This window comes from Glycine soja, chromosome 20, assembly GCF_004193775.1.
Source record: "Glycine soja cultivar W05 chromosome 20, ASM419377v2, whole genome shotgun sequence".
NCBI classification, from domain to species: Eukaryota; Viridiplantae; Streptophyta; class Magnoliopsida; order Fabales; family Fabaceae; genus Glycine; species Glycine soja.
Genome location: NC_041021.1, coordinates 2,747,624 through 2,767,011, shown reverse-complemented (window position 1 = coordinate 2,767,011; position 19,388 = coordinate 2,747,624). Strand labels below are relative to the sequence as shown.

Here is a 19,388-nt window from a genome sequence, read left to right as displayed (position 1 = left end):
TTGTATAAATAACTATTGTTGTTTATTTTAAATATTTATTTATGTAATTAACTATTTTTGTTTATTTATGTTGATTTTTAATAATTTTTTATTTAATAAATATTTTATTTATGAATTTTGTTTATTTAAAAATCAATGTATAATTTTTTTATTTAATTATTTTATGCATAAATATTTTAATTAATTTTTATATTTAAAATAATTATTTATAAAAAATTTAAATAACGAAAATTCCAAATTTTTATAATGTATATATTTTTAAATTTTGTTAAACAAGAAAAGGTAATATTGTATATGACAAATGCTTTTTTATTGATATACTTGTACAAATATTATTACATTAATAGTATTAAATATTTATATAAATAGCGTTTGAAAGTATTAAAAAAAATTCTTCATTCATTTATGAATATTTAAAAGTATCAAAATAGTTATTTATAAAATAATGAAGTAGTCATTTATTAGAAATAAAAAATGAAATTGTACTTTGATTTTGATCATATATTTTAGTTTGCTAGAATTAGTGATGTGAAGTATAAAAATTTAAAAAATGAATTTTTACATTGATTTATGAATATATAAAAGTATTAAAATAGATACTTATAAATAATTAAATATTTATTTATGAATTATTAAATAGTAATTTATAAAATATTTTATATTAAATTGTAGTATGATTTTGATGATATATTTTAGTTTGCTAGATTAATCATTTAATGTTAATATAAATTTTTTATTACCTTTCTTAGAATATACTACATTTAATAATACAGTAGGGTTTTAGAAGATTTATTAGTGAATATGTTAGTTAGTTCTTGAGTAATAGAATGAAACAAAAAATGTTATGAAATATGAAACTCAACTATTATTTGAACGATGACATTAATTGTTATTATTGTTTAAATTTGTAGATTATGGTTAAAACCAAAGGATTGCATCGGGCTTTAAACAAAATTTTAGGAAGAGTCTTAGGTAGATAGGTTAGTGGTGATGCGGAAGAAGTCCTTGGCCGACAACATCTTCACATAGACAATGGACAACTACAGTTGTTGTTGAGGATGTTGACCATGTGGATCATGTTGCTGACGAGGCTCATGAGTTCCCTTAGGAGCTAGTTACGGATCATGTCGATGCTAATATAAAGGGTTTTCCAGGCGGACCCTATGATACATCCGTGTTGACGTCATATGCTGATCATGTGGCAGGCAGAGTTTGGGCATAAGAGATAGTTATTTGTTTAATTATATAATATTTGAATAACTATTTATCATTTTAGTTGAACTAATTAATTTGAATTTTTTCAGGAACATATTGAGTTAAAGTTGCTCTTTCATGGAAGGAAGGTAGAGAAATTTGGAAGGCCTGCACTTAAGATTGAAGGCATAGTGGTTGCTATAGGATTATGTTCTCTAATTACTTGTTCGTTGGAGACATGTGACAAGGGACTTTTATCTTCTTTTGTGAAGAGGTGGCACAAGGAAACTAGTAGTTTCCATCTACCGATAGGAGAGCTAATGATGTGGCATCCTTATTGCATCTTCCTATTACAAGTACCTACTATACCTTTGATGCTATTGATGTAGATGAAGCGGTGGACATGTTAGTTGAGTTGCTTGAAGTTAGTACACAAGAAGAAAAAGATGAGATTGAGCAATGCAGAGGGGCATATGTTCACCTAACCTGGCCGCGAGTCATTTATCGTAGCAAATGTGACGCAAGACAATGAATCCAAGCAGCTCGAGCATATTTATTGCATCTAGTAGGTTGCACACTCTTTGCTAACAAGAGTGCCACACACTTTAGTGTCATATTCTTGGACGCATTTCACGACCTCAGCCAATCTAAAGGCTATTCATGGGGAGCGGCTGCACTGGTCCATATGTATAACAATTTACATGTTGCATCCAAGCATACGAAAAAACATATTGTAGGATATATCACTTTGTTACAGGTAATTATCATTACTTTTACCTCCAGTTATTAATTTTATACTTTGAATGTACTATTGAGTAATAGATTTTTTTTTGTATTTTTTTAATATATGCAATGCTGGTTCTACGAGCATTTCCCTACAATCAATTCCATTATTGTTGATGAAGATTACCATTAGAGGAAACCATGTGCTTGTCGCTGGAAGTTTGGAAGGCATTACCAGTGACGACGTATCGTAAGCGCTTGGATAAATTGACGCAAGATGTTGTGTGCTAGGTACCTTATGATGAGCTCCGAGCATTTAGAGAATATGAGCTCATTTCATTATATTCTGAACATATCAGATGGGATTCATCTATTGTTAGACACCAACCAGAGAGGGTAGTGCAATAGTTTGGTTACGTTTAGACCATTCCTCCACTCCTTATTGCTCTATCCTTATCCAATGAGGAAATTGACGATAAATGGCTTCGATTTTTAGAATATCTTGCACCGGTTTGACAGATTTATAGTACTTCTGGTTAGTGTGTATCAGACTACATGGAGTGGCTCTATAGGATATCTCACCCCTTCATGAGTCCAACATAGCTTGGGGACCTTCCTAGACATCCACTGGTGATGCATGATGATACATTTATTGTGCTAGATCCTCCTCAGGAGCCATCCATGCAGCAACTATGCCATAACCACCTACACTTGCAATTGCCAATAGAGACATGCCTCCGCATGCAATGGTATAATATATTTTTGCAATTCACTATTAGTGTTTTTTTGTATCATGTTTCCAATAATTATTTTATACTTTGTTGTCAATGTCATATAGGACGCTTGCCAAAAGATAGCAGAAAGTTTGGAACACATGATCAACATGAGGATGGTCACTGTTGGAACTAATGCATACACTTTGACTAAGCACTATCTAAGATTAGCCAGGGGTGTCACAGAGCAACGAAATTCATATGTGCAGTCCAGACAATGGATACACAAGACACATGAGGATAGTTTAGGGTTTAACTAAGTACGATAGGATATTTGTATGCAATATAATTGAGCATTGTTTAATATTTTTATTACTTCACTAACTATGTATATTATGACTATGGTTTTAATTTGCGTTTATGTATATTACGACTAACTATTTTTATTATTTGTCTGTTATCATCTTCGGCCTAACCCCTAACATTTGTAAGCCCTATACCCTTAATATATCAACCTTTTAAACCTAAAATACTAAACCTACACACTTTAAAAACTAAACCCTAAACCCCATCGCATAAACCCTAACATAACTAAACACTAAACCCTATTATAATTAAACCATAACCCCTAATATATGTAAACCCTAAACCCATAATATATCAACCTTTTAACCTTAAAATACATAAACCCTAAACACTTTAAAAAGTAAACCCTACACCCTAAACCCTTGACCCCTAGCATAAGTAAACCCTATAATAACAAACAATAAACCCAATAATAACTAAACCCTAAAATATATCAACCCTAAAACCTAATCCATAAACCTTAAAATAAGTGGACCCTAAATCCTAAACCCCGTAAACCCTAAACCTCGTAAACCATAAACATAGTAAATAATTCTTCCTTTTATGTTTGGTAAACCTGCCTCTTTTCTAATCTTAATATTTCAATAGCTCATGAATAGGTATCAGAAATAATTATATGAATGTCCATTCAAAGACATGTTAATTAACACATTACATGCATTATCCTTGTTGTCACAACTATGTAAATTACAAGCATTGTCCCAACCTTAACAAAAGGTTCAATCTTCTCCTAAATCAACATATTGTGTGGTCAACCTCATCAAGTTGGTATACTGGTGCATTCTACTAATATAAGGAGTAGGCCATTGTTTTACTTGATAATAACAATGTGTTGACCATAACAAAGTTGTTGGCGGAAAGGGACAACCATCTCTTAGAAATACATGTTACATAGACAAATACACATTCAAATGTTCATAACACATGTTATAATAAAAAAAAATTAACAAATATGATGGTCATTGTTATACTTGAACAAAATGATTGTCATACACATGACCAATACATATAATGTGATGTACACAACCCATATCAGTTATATTCATCCACTTATTCATGGTAACCTGCATGTAACAATTTTAATTAGTATTATTTACAAAAAAACTTATCCATGAATATGTAACAAAAAACATATATACCATGGATAATTCATCAACAAGTAGCAACCGCTTTAACTCCTCATATAAGCCAACAATTGCACAATATACATAATTACCATCAGCTTTGAAATCGACTATGTTTTCAATGAAATCATGAATGCATGGATGAAATTGATCCGGCATTGGCATCTTCCTCTTTGGTTTTGGTTGTTCAAATGATGATGCACAATGTTTCACTGAAGAATTACTATTTTTCACAGAATGTAATGTATCCACATAATCCTTGTAAGATTGATCACATTTCATTAATCTTTGTTGTTTGCTCATCTATTTCTTTTGAGCATCTTTTGTTTTGACCATTTCATGAGGAGCATACATGGAATTTAGATCATGGTAGAAAATTTCTTGAAGTTTACTCTTTATAGTCACTTTGCCACATACATCAAGCTCTTCAAACTGCCTGGATATGGCTTGTATCTCTTCAGTTATGTTGACTTAGGGCTAAGATAAACCTTGGTCTGAAAAACTTAACCTCCATCGAAACATATGGATTGTGTCAAGTGGTATGCTACCAAGAACATATCTAGCTAGCTCACATGCACATGGAAGACCATGAGTAATTCTCATTATACATACACAACGAGAATTGTCAATGTCAACATATTTTATATGCTCAAACTCAGCAGTAATCTAGTTTAAAACATACATTGATACCATGTCAATTAGTCTCTTGTATAAGGTAACTTTAAAAACATGTCTGACCACATGTGTGCTTGTCTCAAAAGATGCCTTAATTTCAATGTGTTGCAAAGTGATCATGTTGTTTATGGCTCCCCAAAAACTACATAGGTCACCAAGATTATTTTGCAGTAGTCTCTTTGAGGCCTAATGTGCATACTCAACTTTGCATTTGAAAAACACAAACAATTATTTTTATGCATTGATGTGTTGTTATTTAAACCAATACACATTTACAATTTTCATACCTGTTAGTTGTTGTGTTTACTAGATGCATCACCTTATTCATCCAGTCTTTAACAAATCTTTGCTTATGATGAATCAATCATGTTTGTTTCACATAGTCAACAAACATTGGCCATGGTGAGCAAGCAATTTCAAACTTCATAAGACAGTCATCAAACTCTTGGTCAGAAGGACAATCCACTAGACTTTCCTATACTTCTATGACATAATCACATGCATTTTTTGACCCACAAGAGTTTTACATTTTGCCTTCACATTCTTATCAATGTGAAACTGACACAACAAGTTAGTTGCCTCATAGAAAACCTTTTTCATTGCATTCATCAATGTTGAATCTTTGTCGGTAACAATAACTTGAGGAATTACATCACATCTTAGAAAAATACCTCAAAATCGTTCCAGAGCCCAAACAATATTGTTTACATATTTTCCCTCCAAATAGGCAAATGCAGCTGAAAATGTCATCCTAATAGGTGTTACACCAACAATGTCAAGTAAAGACAGTCTGTATCTATTTGTTTTGTAGGTACTATCTATGAGAAATACCAAATTATATGCATTGGTTAATTTCACTGCATATGGATGACTCGAAAATATATCACATACAACATCTTCATCTTTCAGTCTATGCCAATGAATATACTGATCGTGTTCAAGAAAATTCATTAGTTGTTGCATTTCACTGTTATTGCCTCTTATAGAAGAACAACATGTAGATCTTGCATTGTATATTTGCTTCATTGTTGTACAATTGTTGACATTGTGCTCCTTCAAAGTAAGAAGAATATTCTTTGGTTTGACCATTGACTTTGTCATATCACCAATAATAATCTTTTCATCCTTAGTCAGTCAACCAACATATGGATGTTCAATGAATGACTTCGTTAATGCATGATTACGACTATCACATATTAACTTCACCATCCTTCACCTCCCAACATTGGTTTCGCTCGCAGCTTAAAGGGACACCTACTTTTTCTACTACAGTCATTGTTCGTACTAAATTTTTCTTGTATGTTTTATATTTTCCACTCCTCTCACTAGCAATTAAAACATATAAGGTCCTTTCTTTCTTTCCAGTATCTATTTTTGACCTCATTATCACTGCCACAAAACCAATATCATACGCAACAGAGCGAGTCCAATGCAAAACCTCATCACGGGTAGCAAACACCTACAAAAGGAATAATACATGTTTAGTTTTCAACGAACATTCATTTACTTACTTTAAGAAAATACAAAATTATATGAATACTTAGGAGTATTGAAGGCATCAGAACAATAAATATTTTCAAACACACTAGGTTCATCTCCATTGTCTTCATTCATATTAAGTTTTTCACACATTATGTTGTCATATATCCACTGATCTTCATCCATTTTAACATTAAAAAAAATTCAATGACAAACTAACGACACCTAAAATACCATACATAATTCTAATTATTTATAAATTAATTAATTTATTTTAAAAAACTTCCATGTTAAAATCTATTTTAAATAACTATGTCGATATATCAATAAATATGTTTTTTAATATTTACTATCCCACAATTTTATTATTTTTTTAGTGTATATACTAATATATTACATTGAAATTGATAAGCATATATATGAAAATTTATACACTTGCATAAACTATTTAACGTAATAAAATTTACACAAATATATTAAAAAATATAAATAAATTTATTAAAAAAAAACATTCAAAATAAAATTTATTTAAGTTTTTAATTTTTTTTAGGTTATACGGATTGGCTTATACGAATTGACAATACTTATGAACCTTACGGATTGTCAATCCATATGAATCATACAAATTGTTAATCCGTATGAAACTTGTGGATTGTCAATCCGTAAGTTTTATATGGATTGACAATCCGTAACTTTTATACGAATTGTCAATCTGTATGTTTATTACGGCACAGATCCTTCAACTTGCAGACTGAAAATACATTACCTACTTTGTCGTTGCATCGCAACACCCCCACGACGACAACCATGAATTGCGAACAAACCATCATGACAATGCACCTCTATCAAACCAACCACAAAAATGAGGAGCTCACCTAAAATGAAGAATGAAGTATAAAGAAAAAAGAAACAAATCGAACAAAGAAGAAGAAGAAATAAATAGTGGTAAGGTTGGAATTTTAAAATTTATGTTTGGTGTAGAAGAATTTCTGATAGGTGCAGGAAGAAAAACCCACTTCCCAAACCTTGAGATTATATATATTACTAGGTGTACCTATGGATTATTTTTGTTAATTGTTTTGTCATAACACTAAATTATTTATCATCATAATTCATTAATTCTTGTTAATACATGTTTTGCTATTTCTTTTATATAGTCAATGGTTTTAATTTGTAAAAATAAGAAAATACTAATGTTTGCTGAAAAAAAAATTAAGATTTAAGATGAAGTTTGATTTGGGCCTTTATTTTTTTATTTCCATTTTCTATTTTCATTATCATTTTCAATTTTCAATTTTCAATTTTTCAAGATTTATAAAATATGTACTGGGAAGAAAATACTCTAAGGCACTGTCGTGTTTTCACTTTTTTTAAAAATACTAAAAACGTTAATTTGTTATTTTTAGTTTTGGACATATTTTAAAAAATATTTTCTAATTTTAAACAAAACATATTTTCATCCTTATTTTTATTTTTTTAAAATAAAAATAAAAAACACTAAAAATCAAGCATTACCTAAAATTCCAACAGAGTATAGTTCTATCTTCAACACACTCAACAAACAATGTTAAATCAAATTGTTCCACTTCCACTAACCAAAATCATGAGAAACCACAACCTCTAATAACATTAGTAAAAATATTCGTGAGTATTTGTTGGCTCGGCCATTAATAGAATAAAATATTAAGTTGGATTTTATTAAACTATACTATTTTCTAAATAATTTACTATGTGTTTAATGATTGAACAAAAATAATTTAATCAAATCAATTTGATTTTTTAAATGTTTGCTTCTTTTTTATTTGTAATCGGGCACAACTTAAGATGTATGCAGAATATAGTTTTATAGATCCGGTGAGAGGATCAAACCTTCTGGTTATATAAAAAAAATATAATATATTTCTAAATATAGTAATGCATAAGCTACTACTTTTTTAAATTTTTGTTTTTCATAAGAACCCAATGATTATTTATATTTGAATAGGGAGTCATATAATCTAATAAATTATTTTTCCTTTTAAAAATTGTATTATTTTAACTTTTTATTTGTATATAAGTTTATATACAATAATAAAATGTTACCAAATATACATAGTACTATACGTTAGAAAAAACTAATAACAAAAGCAATATATAAAAGGTTTAAATACTTTTTCTCAACAATGTAATTTAGTATTTTTTTATTTTCTTCTTTGAAAAAAAATATTTTAATCTTTACAAAATATATTTATTTAATTTTCTATCCATAAAACATTTTAGATAATACTTTTTAACTATCAAATATTTATTTTACCGTTCAAAACACTTTAGGGACAAAAGATAAAAAAATATTTTATAAGGTCTAAAACAAAAATAAATAAATTTACAAGAACAAAAATAAAAACAAAAACACTAAAATACAGGAAAAATATATTTAAGTATATATTAAAAGAAAATCAATTATCACATTTATGAGAATAGTAACTTACAATTTTTTTTTGGTAAAATAATTTATAATAAAAACCAAACTATCAGTAAGTGCACCAGCACACTAATTCCTAACACCCATCACCCACCCCATCACATATAAAATCCAGTTACACCATGTAAAAACCGTACATAGTATGTAAAACAATTTTAATAAATTTAAAATAAATATTCTCATAATTTTAATTCTTCATATCCAGTTTTCCGAACAAGATAATGTAAATGCATTCATAATAATCTTTAACCGAACGTGTTTGTTCTAACAAAGCCTCTGAAGAAAAAAAAATAATAAGAATGATAAAAGAAAATCTCTATTTTCCTCTTCTTTAGACGTCATCAAACGAATCAAATGTAACCCAAAGGTCGAAATCAGCTTTTGTTGGGAACAAGTTTAACGAATCTACTACAATAAGACTATCTGATGTTCCTTATTTTCAAGTGCATTGACTTCCATGGAACAAAATGATATGGTCCTAACAAGATATTTCATGCAACAACAACTAATTTCGTTCCTAAAAGCATTCCCCACATCCCTCCTTCCATAGGGTGTGTTTAATACAGATGAAACAGATAAATGACGATAAAACAGATATCACTATGAAAGCAAAGTTCATGCTGTTAGATGGAAACCAAACCCTACAAAATAGTTAAGTCACCAACCTAACATATGGTAGGCATGAGAACTTAAATCCATGCGAAATCTGTGCAAGGAACGCAAAATAAACAATCAAACATTATTACAGATTGTAGCTTGGGTGCCAAACTATCCAAACAAGTACAAGTCTCTGATCCTTTTTTTCTTCCGTTATTCCTATTCATATTAACCTTGCCAAGCAATTCAAATTATTCTGCTGACCAACCAGAGTTTGCATTATTTCAAAAGCATTAATGGAAGAACAATATGAGAAGAAGAAAGGAGGCTGAGGGAAAATAAAATAAAATAACACAAATAAGACTCGAAGACAACACCCATTCTTATCCCAAGTTAGCATTCATCTTTGAGGGGGATCAATTGTGCGAACATTAGCAACCGCCATTCCCTCAATTCGGTCCTTTGTGATTTCGACAAAGTGACCAACAATCTCATGAAACTGCTTGAGCCCTGACAGGGGAAGAATAATGGAGGATCTATCAGAACCCGCAACCTGCGATGAGATAGCAAGAATTTACAGCAAAAATTCCTCTTCCCACAATATATAAAAAAAAAAAGGAAAAAAGGACAGAGATAATGACAGCACACCTCAGATATTCTTAAGAAATGACCCCTATTATTGCTCCCAAGATCAAAGAAGAATCTTTTCTGATCAGCCCTGATCACTTTTGAGACCCCCAAGTTCCCAATTTCATCCTGAGGCGGCAAATCAACAGACCTGTCCACATTCAACTCAGAAGAAGTGGCAGGTTGAGTACTATGACCAGATATGAAGCCAGCACCAACATCATCCGAAAGTCCAACAAGATGCTCTGAGGATTCAGAATTTTGCTATTGCGGAATGCAAACAAGCAAATAAGATGAATAAAAAAAAGCAACAACTTTGACTATTCTTGTGGCTAAGCAGGAAGAAAAATGTCTGTTTCAAAAGAAGGAAACCTGATTGGGCAGAATGAAAAGCCTTGAGGCTTCATTGATCTCTGCCAAAATGTTCCTGAATGCTGCCCATCCTTCATCCCTGGAGCTTCCAGCCGGAACAATTATAGTGCTACGGTTTCTGCTGACAGAAGCTTCAGACACCTTCATAATAATAAATAAGAATTATAATCTTGAAACAAAATATACATATGGATAATATTCTTCATAAGAAAGAAATTCCAAAATAAATGTAAATATGGAAGCCCAAAATGATGAAAAACAGGGTAAAAGTTTTTCATGAGGGACTTCATGCAACTTCATTAAAACATTATTTGTGCAGATTTTACTTGAGGATCTACTTTTGCCAAATTCAAATGCTTATTGAAGATAAAGGAAGAAGGATTTATAGTCTTTTGGTCTCTAAACATTTTAGATTTATAATTTTAATCCTTAATCTAAATTTTGACCAGTCAAAGTTCTTGAATTTTTTCTCCATTATCACTTTCGGTCTTTATTGTCAAGTAACAATGTTAACTGATTATGCAACAGCAGTGTTGGTAGTCTAATGACTTGTCACGTCATCAAGGAGTTTGAATGGGCAACCACGTGCACCTTTTTTGGGTTAACTATGCTTTTAATCAATCATCTGTTTAGAACAATTGATGTCGTCAAACTAATTGGTAAGGGATTAAAAACATAATTTACCAAAAAAATACTCATGATTATCCCATTAGACTTCTTGATCACATGACAAGTCACTAGGTTGTCAACATCAATGTTACGTTCTTAGATAAAACAAATGGAAAGAAAAGTGAGGGGATTGAAAACAGAATTCATTAACTATTACAAGTTCTCTTTATACAGAGAAGAGGTACAGCTGTCATAACTAACTCTAATGTGATGACTCACATTTACAAATACACCCTTATTACATACTCTAATACCCCCCCCCCCCCTCTCAAACTCATGGGGAAGGTTTTTCAGAAGAAAAACCTTTCACCGTGAGTTTGGACTTAAGAAAAGTAAAGCGAGCAGAAGAGAGAGGCTTAGTCAAAATGCCAGCCCACTGATCAAGGGCAGGGATATGGAAGATCTGAAGTTGCTTGGACAACACCTTCTCATGCACAAAGAAGACATCAATTTCCATATGCTTTGTTCTGCTGTGGAAAACCAGGTTGTGTGCAATGGCAACAGCACTCTTATTGTCACACAATATAACCGGAGGAGTGAAAGGAATCTGAAGTTCCATTAAAAGAGCCTGAATCCAAGTAAGTTCAGCGGAAGTCTGAGCAATACTTCTATACTCTGCCTCTGTACTAGACTGAGCAGTAACCTGCTGCTTGCGAGACCACCAGGAAATCAGATTGGGGCCAAGAAAAATAGCTGATCCCAAGGTAGACCTGTGATCATCAACATCTGAAGCCCAGCCAGCATCACACAAGGCAGTAAGAGAGAGAGGCTGGGAGGAGACGGCAGGTTTTAAATGAAGTCCATGAGAAATAGTGCCCTTAAGGTAACGGAGTATCTGTTTGACAGCAGTCCAATGAGACTCCAAGGGTTGTGACATGAACTGACACACCTTGTTAACAGAATAACTGAATTCTGGCCTAGTCAAAGTAGCATACTGAAGAGCACCCACAACTGATCCATAAAGAGTAGGATCTTGAAACAAATCACTCCCTGATTTTGATAGTTTGCAAGAGGAGACCATAGGTGAGGAGATAGGTTGTGCCTCTGCCATTTTAGTCTTGGGCAGGAGATCCCTTTATCAGGTAAATATTTGACTTCAATTCCCAAAAAGTAGTCTAAAAGGCCAAGTTGCTTAAGTGCAAACTGAGAGTTTAGCTGAGAGATAAGCTGCTGAATAAGCAAGACACAATTGCCAGTGATGGTAATGTCATCCACATAGACTAAAAGAAAAACAGTGTACTGTTGTTGCTTGTAAACGAAAAGAGAGGGATCACATGTACTTGCTGTGAACCCAAACTTGAGGAGAGTGGATTTAAGGCAATCAAACCACTGCCTGGGCACCTGCTTGAGACCATAAAGAGCCTTGTTTAGTTTGCACACCAAATGTTTATTAGAGTCATCAAAACTTGGGGGCTGAACCATATAGACTGTTTCATCCAGAATACCATTCAAAAAGGCATTATTTACATCCAATTGGAAGAGATCCCAACCATTAGTAAGTGCAAGAGTAAGAATGAGACGAACAGTAACCGACTTCACTACTAGAGAAAATGTTTCATGAAAGTCAAAGCCATGTACTTGTTGAAAACCTTTAGAAACCAAACGAGCCTTATATTTATTGATAGAACCATCAGCATTTTCTTTTACTCGAAACACCCATTTGCAATCCACTGCCTTTCTATTGGAGGGTAAGGGGACTAAATCCCATGTATGATTCTTCTTAAGAGCTTGATATTCCTGTTCCATGGCACCAAACCAACTTGGGTCGGCAAGGGGATGCTTCACTGATTTTGGTTCTAAATGAGCCAGTAAAAGAGAGGGATGAAATCTAGGATTATGAAATCCAGACTTGGACTTGGTTTGCATGGGATGATTGTTTACTGTCCTAGGGGGTGACTCTTAATGACCAGAACTAGAATTAGAAGAGGAAGACCCTGTTGGTGCAACAGAAGAGACTGGACCAGCAGAACTGTGCTGATTAGCATCACAATCAGAAGTAGATGAGGTGAAAGCGTTGTGAGAGGTAGATGCTGTAGGATGAGAATGAGACACTGAAGACTCAGACCTGGACTCTGCAGAACCTGATGCAGATGGTGACACAGAAGCAGCAGATGTTGCTGAAGGTGCAGTGGAGTTAGGATCAGAATGAGCAACAGTGACTGGGGGGGAAAGGCCAGGATTCAATGTAAAATATTGTGACAGAGAAGAGGAAGATACTGGTTTTTGAGAAAACAAATCACAATAAGGGAATCTAAGCTCATTGAATACCACATCCTTTGAGATAAAAATCCTACCAGAAGCAGAAAGGCATTTGTACCCCTTATGAGTGTGAGGAGTATCCCAAGAAGAGACATTCTTGGGATCTAAAGTCAAGCTTGTGAGTGTTGTATGGCCTTAAATAAGGAAAGCAGGCACAACCAAAAGTTTTTAAGAATTTGTAGTCAGGATCCTCACCAAAAAGAATGGTATAATAAACTGTAAATTGCAAACCAGCACTTGGAAGTCAGTTTATAAGATAGACAGCTGTTTGGAAAGCAAAATCCCAAAATCTAAGAGGTAGAGAAGCATGATGCAGCAGGGGTAGACCAAGTTCAACTATGTGTCTATGTTTGCGTTCAACCACACCATTTTGATGATGTGTGTGAGGACATATCAACACCCCCCCCCCCCCAATCAGATTGGGCATTTTTAATTTTAGCATTCAATTGAAGTTCAGCCATGGACTTAAAATGTTGAAAAACAGACTGTCTCAGATTTAGACTTAATTGGATAAATCCAAGTGTATCGAGAAAAAGCATCAATAAAGGCAACATAATACACATATCCAGAAAAAGATGTAACATGAGCTGGACCCCACAAATCAGTAAAATAAGTTGCAAGGGGGAGGTATAGACAGAATCAAAAGCTGTAGAAGGTAACCGATGAGATTTTCCAACACAATAGTTACAAAAGTCAGGAACATTTTAATTGATTGGTGAAATATTTCAATGATTGAGTATGAGTTTAAGTACATATGAATTCGGATGACCTAGCCTAGTATGCCATATAGAGCTAGTACTAGGAACAATAGAAGAATCACTATTAATGGTGTGTACAAAAGGAGATGATGTCAAAGACTTATTTGACAAACTACTAGGTGATATTGAGCTGGAACTCGACAGCAATGCAGATGAAGAATGAAGATTGACATGAGTGAAGGAATGGAGACCATTAGCACCAATAGTACCCTGAATAAGAGGTCCATGTGTCGCCTGAGATTTAACAACAAAAGTGTAAGGATGAAATTCAAAATAGACAGAATTATCCCTAGCAAACTGACTAACACTTAAAAGATTTTTGGTAATGGAAGGCACATGAAGCAAATTCTTAAGGACAAATGAAAACTTAGAATTAAGAGGAGACTTAAAGAAAGAACAACTAGATCCCTTAATATGCAAACCTTGGCTATTGCCAATGAAAATTTGATCCGGACCATCAAAATGCCTGATGAATATTCTGAGAAGCACCAGTAACATGGTGAGAGGTGCCAGAATCTGGAATCCAAGTAGAATTGGCTTCAGCAGTGGCTCCCAGAGCAGAGGTGTTAGTAAGCATTGCACTAGTAGTGACTGAATCCTGAGAAGTAGACTTGGCATTGGGATTGATCCAAGGGTACGAACCATGACTGAATGAGAGAGGCTGCTGAGTAGCAGGATCATAGAGGACACGCGAATCAGGAGGCTAATAGGAATCATCAGCACGAAAGTGACACACATTGGCTGTGTGACCAAACTTCAAGCAGATTTGACACTAAAAGTTTGGCAAAATGACCGCCGCCACAGCTGCGACCAGAAGAACCTCCACGCCGGCTGCCACTAGCACCTCCACGATCACCAGAACCACCACTTCAAGTAGAGGATGAGCTCGCACCACTGCGATAGCCAAAGTAACCACTGTGATAGGAGTAAGAATCAGGAGAGGCATAATTTGCAGTAGGAAAACTCTGTTGACGGAAGCGATTTGTGCGAAATTCGAACGAGAGGAGCTGAGCCTCGACTTCCTTCACCGGAGGAGTTTTGAACTGACCTTCAATGACTGCAATGACCGGTGCATAATCCTAAGGAAGATTCACAAGTAGCACATCAACATAATCTTCATGTTTCACCGGACAGCCAACACCGGTGAGCACATCAGAAATCACCTTGATCTGAGTGAGATACTCGCGCATCGATTTACCTTCAAGCTGAACAGACCGCAGATTGGTGCGAAACTGGCGCGCTCGAACCTTGGTTTGCAGCTGAAAATACTCATGAACAGTATCCAAGACTTCATACGAATGTTTCACGCCAAGAACACAAGAGAGAGCAGACTTCGATGGACTGAAGCTAGGTGAGAAGCGTTTGATCCTAAACTTCCCAAGCATCATACGCTGGATTGACGCGATCTGCATCACGATCGTCGTTGGAGAGAAAGCTCGGAGGAATTTGTGGATTCACCACAAACTGATGAAGCTTGTGAGATTTGATCACAGGTTCTACTTGCTGCTTCCAATACAGATAATTGGAATCATCAAGCTTCTCACTGATCGAATTCAGAAATGAAGACAAAGAAGAATTCGCCATTGAAGAAGAGGAAGAAAGCCTCGTTTGAGACGAAGAGAGGATTTAGGGTTACAAGAAAAAAAAATCAGAGAAAAACCTCTGAATCGATGGCTCTGGATACCATTTTAGATCAAATGAATGGAAAGAAAAGTGAGGGGATTGAAAACAGAATTCATTAACCCACTAACACACTATTACAAGTTCTCTTTATATATAGAAGAGATACAGCTGTCAAGTACAGCTGTCATAACTAACTCTCTAATGTGATGACTCACATTTGCAAATACACCCTTATTACATATCTAATATACATTATCAATTAACGTTATTACTTGACAATAGGGACTAAAAGTGGTAATGGATAAAAAAGTTCAAGGACTTTGACTTGTCAAAATTTAGATTATGGACTAAAAGCAAAAACACAAAAATGTTTAGGGACTAAAAAGATAGTAAACCCATAAAGGAATTACAGAACATAGTAGTTGACATCATAGCTACTCTTCGGCGGTGCAGATTGGTTTACTGTTGTTCCTATGTTCCACAGCGATGCATACTATAAAACTTGCTTTTGTTTAATTGTTTGGGGTGAATAATAAATGCTGTTACACATAAAATCCAAACAGCTTTTTTAGTTTTGTAACAGTACATGTAAAAACAGACAGCTCCCAACAATACTCACATCCCAAAACTTCCAATACAAATTTTATCTGGTCTTCAACATCTTTCACACCTTTCTTACCGTCAAACTCACATTGTAGGCACTTCAGTTAGTCAATTACACAAGGGCAGGTCTTAAATACGAACAAAAATTTGGCAACAAGAATATAAGAGGACATATAGGATACCCCTTAAATACTGAATACAGAAAATTTTACACAGACAAGATAAAAAAAGGTTGGCGTCTGAGCATGTTTGATTTAGCTTATTTTGGAGGGGAAAAAAAACTTATTTCTTCAGCATTCTAAAAGAGCTTTTGAAAAAAAAAATTATTTCCCCAAGAATAATCCAACCCAAGCATGCGCTCTTCCTTGATTATTTTACACCAGAAAAACATAATTCACTCCTCCCCCCTTGAAATCCACAAGTTGGTATGCATAGTTTTGTGAATTGGTTCTTGCCAATTCCCTATGCAATTCGTAGAAGTGATGAACCTATGGCTAAAGATGGAACATTCCACCTTAAGGAACCATCAGATTTCCCCTCTTTAGCAGGTTGTTTGTCCCTGAGTTTCCATTCTGCCACACCTGCCAGTGATTCAAGCTTGACTTAAGATTTGATAAGATTTGATTTTGGTGGGAGATTTGTGATTGAGAGAGGAAAACTTTCTGCAGCATCTGAATATGAAGGTGCTTTGCAGTTTGCAGGAGCGATAGGGAAGACAAATGAAAGGGATGACCAGATGAAAGGGGGTTTGAGAAGATGGATGAGTGGAAAACTGGGTCATTGGTTTGGACGTTTGAGGAGATTAATCATCCATTACATGTAATATTTTATAATTTAAAACATACCTTTGGTGTTATCTTTTCTGACTCTGTCTTTGATAGCAAAAAGAATAGGAATGTCAAACAAGATGCCCAGCCTTTACCACAGAAACCAAATTTAAAAATTTGTTTCCCTTTTCTACTTTTTGATAAAAAAAAACCTCATTCAGAACCCTAAGGTTATTAAAGCCCCAACCTATAATGCACTCCGCTCAGCTCTTCCTCAGGTAGTATTCCTCATTTTCTACCTCTTTCGTACATGCAATAACAGATTGGGTTAATTGACAGCTTCATTGTCATCATTAACTTTCCTTATTTTTCACAAAAGCACATATATGCCTAGATATTTTGACCTTCATGCAATGACAATATAGAAAAGCTTTTCTACATACACAACCAGAGTATATAAAGAAACCAAGAAAAAAAGTCATATTAAAACTTATCCTTAATTCAGACATATTTACAGACACACCCCCATTCTAATTCATTGACAAGTAAAGCATTCCAAGAAGGAACCGTTATTTTGACAGCCAACACACTCTTATTAACCATTTTTTACCAAAAATATTACAGCCATGCATATCAAAACAGCATAAAATTAGATGAAAAAATGTTATGCAATTCACTTAAAAGCTTAACCTACACCTATCAAAACAAAGACCGGCAATTAAAATTGGGTTATAATTATCACACACACTGCTTCTTTTACATCTCACTTCCACCCCATTTTTCTTTCTATCTCTCTTTTCATTTTCGGCCACATCATTTGTCAAATTTATCAGCTTTTCTCTTTCGGTTAATCTCCCCCTAGACTTCTATCTTCCTTTCACTTATACACACATCTATCAGTTTATCTCTCTTCACTCACTTTCCCTGAATAAACCATCAATTTGGTGTCAGAAGTATAACTCTCCCTCCTAATTAATCCTTAAACTAATGAAAACATATAAGTAGTCCCTATTGTATTACAAATCATGCCGCATAGCCCCTCAAGTATTGGAAAATTCTTCAAATTAGTCCCTCAATATCAGTAAAACATATCAACCCAGGGACTAAATTAATAGATACTTATATAATTTCATTAGTTTAAGCACTATTTATGAGAGAGTGAGTGATACTTCATGAATAAATCTAAATTAATGGTTTATTCTTTTCCCCCTAGTATTCTTATCTTCCTTCTAATTAAAATTCGAGCGTATGAGAAAGCGAGAAAGAAGAGAATCAAGCCAAGTACCTTCAAAAAACGGCCCCTCCGATTCTCGCCAATGTCAAAATAGAAAACCTGAAAGAGAAAAAAAAATCAAATCAAACAAATGCGAGGGAGCGAAAAAAGAGAGAGTCAAATTAGGGTTCTTACCTTGGTGTCGAGCTGCAATTCCTTGCTGAAGAGGTCCTGGTCGTCGGAATTGACGTAGTAATTGAAGAGATCGAGGAACCAGGAAATGCCAGAGAAGGGGACGATGATGGTGGACCTGGTGGCGGAGGTCTTCTCGGAAATCTTAAGGTAGCGGCCGCGAGGATTCTCCTTCAGATCGAAGTAGAAGAGCTTGTGCTCCACCTGCAGCGTCTTGCAGAGCAATTCCACGTCGTTTCCACCGCCACCGCCGCCTCCTCCACCGGAGTTCCCCTCCATCTCCCTCGGCCAATAACCAATTTCGATAACCCCGCAACAGATCTGAGTCGTCACTCACTAGTCACCACGCATAAGGGTTTGTTTGGTTTACGAATTTTGCTTTACTTTAAACGGTTTATTTCTTTCTTCTTCTTCTTCGTCGACGGTTACAGCAGCAACGGACACATGTGTGTGAGACTGGAGAGTCTGCACCACGCACGTGTGTGTGCGCGCGTGTGTTTGTGTTTCTCCGATGTGGTGGTTAAACGAAGAAGACTCTTCTTCTTGTTCAGTGGTTTTCCAGATCCATTCTGATGGGATCTTTTCACCGCACGAGTCAATTAGTAGCGATTGGTAAATTACTGGATTTGCAAGTTTCTCATCATAAATTCATCAAATTTATTAGCCAATAAGTCAAAGAAAAAAAAATAAAGAGAGAAAAAAGGGAATTATAAATGAAATAAACGGACGTGTGACGTGTGTGTGTGAGTGAGAGGTGGTTTAATTAATTAAAAGGCTCAATTATAGTATCCACTTAGAAACCCCACCAAAACACATGTCCACTTTTGTTTCCAAACAAAAAAATAATATCTCCTCTTAGAAAAAACGTGCTTATATCATGTTGAATAAAGTGTATGAATTAAATGTGGTCACTTATATTTGATTCTTACGCTTAAAAAAATATAAGTTTAAATATGTTTTTGTCCTTGATAAA

The 19,388-nt window shown here is 34.4% G+C and overlaps 1 protein-coding gene across 1 annotated transcript; it reads right to left on the bottom strand.

Annotated features, from left to right (window-relative positions):
- Positions 1–9,332: 9,332 nt before the first annotated feature.
- LOC114402598 (transcription factor Pur-alpha 1-like) lies at positions 9,333–19,065 on the bottom strand. The gene is made up of 5 exons (XM_028365240.1): positions 18,419–19,065; positions 18,296–18,343; positions 10,332–10,472; positions 9,981–10,223; positions 9,333–9,885 (listed from the first exon to the last, which is right to left on the bottom strand). Exons 1-5 carry the CDS (start codon positions 18,692–18,694, stop codon positions 9,733–9,735), a joined length of 861 nt encoding a protein of 286 aa, XP_028221041.1. The 5' UTR covers positions 18,695–19,065; the 3' UTR covers positions 9,333–9,732.
- Positions 19,066–19,388: the final 323 nt, after the last annotated feature.